At 44.2% G+C, this 2,514-nt stretch overlaps 1 protein-coding gene across 1 annotated transcript; it reads right to left on the reverse strand.

Moving 5' to 3' along the window:
- Nucleotides 1–704: 704 nt before the first annotated feature.
- SARC_14281 (hypothetical protein) lies at nt 705–2,275 on the reverse strand (the record flags this gene model as incomplete). The annotated part of the gene is made up of 3 exons (XM_014291589.1): nt 2,205–2,275; nt 1,182–1,293; nt 705–962 (listed from the first exon to the last, which is right to left on the reverse strand). Exons 2-3 carry the CDS (start codon nt 1,281–1,283, stop codon nt 705–707), a joined length of 360 nt encoding a protein of 119 aa, XP_014147064.1. The 5' UTR covers nt 1,284–1,293; nt 2,205–2,275.
- Nucleotides 2,276–2,514: the final 239 nt, after the last annotated feature.

Raw genomic sequence — 2,514 nt, forward strand, 5'->3', positions numbered from 1 at the left:
TAAATAATATATATATAGTAATAATATATATATATATATATATATATATATATATGTACATGTACGTATATAAATATAACTATAACTATATATATATACGTGTGTGTGTGAGTGTTTGAGTGTGTGAGTGTTTGAGTGTGTGTGTGTGTATGTGTGTGTGTGTGTGTATGCGTGTGCGTGTGTATTTATATATATATCTCGGAATTTTCGTCACACAGTGCCAGCTTTTGACTAAGTGGACGTTTTTTTACCGTTGGCTCGTCAAACTGGATGATACACTCATGAATGTAGTTGAAACGTAATATGTGGACTGTCATTTCATTACCATTCCCAGACATTCGAATGAAATTGAAGAAATCAGGATCATCTTAGCAGTGGACTTGGGATCACGCAAAGCAACGAACATGTGATACTAAAGTCGCACAATTTTGGAGGGGGGGGTTATCATATCGAGCTAGTACAATACCGTCTACCAAATCAGTCCTGTCCACACACAACTCCATATACAAACACCCTACTTTATCACACCCTAATCTACCCATTATCCGTTTACATGTCTGTTACTATGGCACTCCTCAATATGATACCCAACTCCCCCCTATCACCAAACAGTCATACTGGTACACATCCAGGCATTCACACCGTCCCATACAGTTGCTCTACGTCTCCATACACTCTCATTCTTCGCACGCAAGCACGCACACCTACCCATTTGGCCCAGTACTATCCACAGAATCGCGTTCGCCAGCCTCTTCACCCTGTCCGTCGGCCCCGGGAGCCTTCTCAGACGCCACGGATGCGTGTGTGAGGGAGTGGTTCTGTGTGCGTGCGTGCGTGTAGGTATTGTTGGGCATATAGAACTCCGGGATGAGCTCCTTGAGGTCTGTGTGGCTCGTGTTCACGCCCTTCCAGGTTGCGGCGATATCGTTGAACAGGCGATCGGGCTGGTCGAACTTCCCGCTCTGGTGTTTAGGGTTTTAGGGTTTCATACGTGTCAGGGTTTAGGGTTTTAGGCTTCAGGTCACGGATGGTAGCTAGTTCTAGGTCTACGAGTTCATTTATATACTCACCTGTAAGCAAAGCGTGAATGCATGCATACATTAAGGGATATACTTAATACGCCCCTGAAGGCAAACAGCATGTGGAAATGCACACGTCTACGAGTTCACTTATATACTCACCTGTAAGCACAGCATGTATTCGGGCGCGACGCGGACTAAGTAGTAGAGCACATAGCCGGGTGTTGAGTAGTGGGTGGCGTAGAAGTACTTTGGGTCTGGCATGTCTGCGTATCTGTCAAGGGGTTGTGTGCGGACAGTACACAGTGTATGGAGATCAGCTCAAGGGCTTCAAGGGGTTGTGTACGTTGCAGCAGACGACAGTACACAGTGTATGGAGATCAGCTCAAGGGCTTCAAGGGGTTGTGTACGTCGCAGCAGACGATAGTACACAGTGTATAGAGATCCGCTCAAGGGCTTCAAGGGGTTGTGTAAGTTGCAGCAGAAGGTAGCCACTGCAGATAGAGCGATCTGTCCTAGGCACAAAGCGCATTGGGATTTGCTCGTGGATGTTAAGGGTACCGTGTGCTACTACAGAAGATAATCGCTACACTAGTGTGAGCTATGAATGTCACATGGTCGTTGTATGCCAGTGTTTACCGAGTGAGAAGTGTTTACAGAGTTTGAAGGCTCCAACGGGTGCGTCGTACCACCAATGCTTTTAGGGTTTAGGGTTTAGGGTTTTACGTTCAATGCACGGCGTCATAGACCATTCCCTGCGAATTCTGTCGACGGCAGCGTCTCTACCCAATCCCAATGGGCACAAGTACTTTGTGTGCTCGCAATCAGCGCCACTTCAAGACACAAAGACTGTACGACGAGAAACTGTTGCAGATAATGAATGGACAGTACTGCGCAGAGACTTCAGCTCACCCCAAGATATAACGTTGTATAACCCACTAACCCTAAAACCACATTCTCCTGTCGAGGGAATAAATGTACCTTTCCTTATAGCCGTTAACCTAAGATAAAACCACACTCTCCTGTTGAGGGAATGAACGTACGTTTCCTTATAGCCGTTAACCTAAGATGAAACCACACTCTCCTGTTGAGGGAATTACCGTACATTTCCTTATAGCCGTTAACCCAAGATAAAACCACACTCTCTTGTTGAGGGAAAGAAAAAAAGAAAAAAAGGGAACGTACCTTTCCTTATAGCCGTTGAGCCGCTCAGCATTCAACGCGCCGATAGGTTTAGTTAGATTCCGGAATGTCGCTACAGAGCACATGCAATGGGTGTAGTCAGCACGACGGACGGGGGTGATAGTGAGTCTACAAGTCTAAAGGATGGTGTGAATAAAGTCAATCGAGCCTGAATCCTGCGCAGTACAGATGAGACAAGTCTACCTGAGTCGATTGTATATATATAAATATATAAATATATAAATATATATAAATATATATAAATATATATATATATATATATATATATATATATATATATATATATATATAT

The sequence above is a fragment of the Sphaeroforma arctica genome (genome assembly GCF_001186125.1).
Source record: "Sphaeroforma arctica JP610 unplaced genomic scaffold supercont1.4389, whole genome shotgun sequence".
Classification (NCBI taxonomy): Eukaryota; class Ichthyosporea; order Ichthyophonida; genus Sphaeroforma; species Sphaeroforma arctica.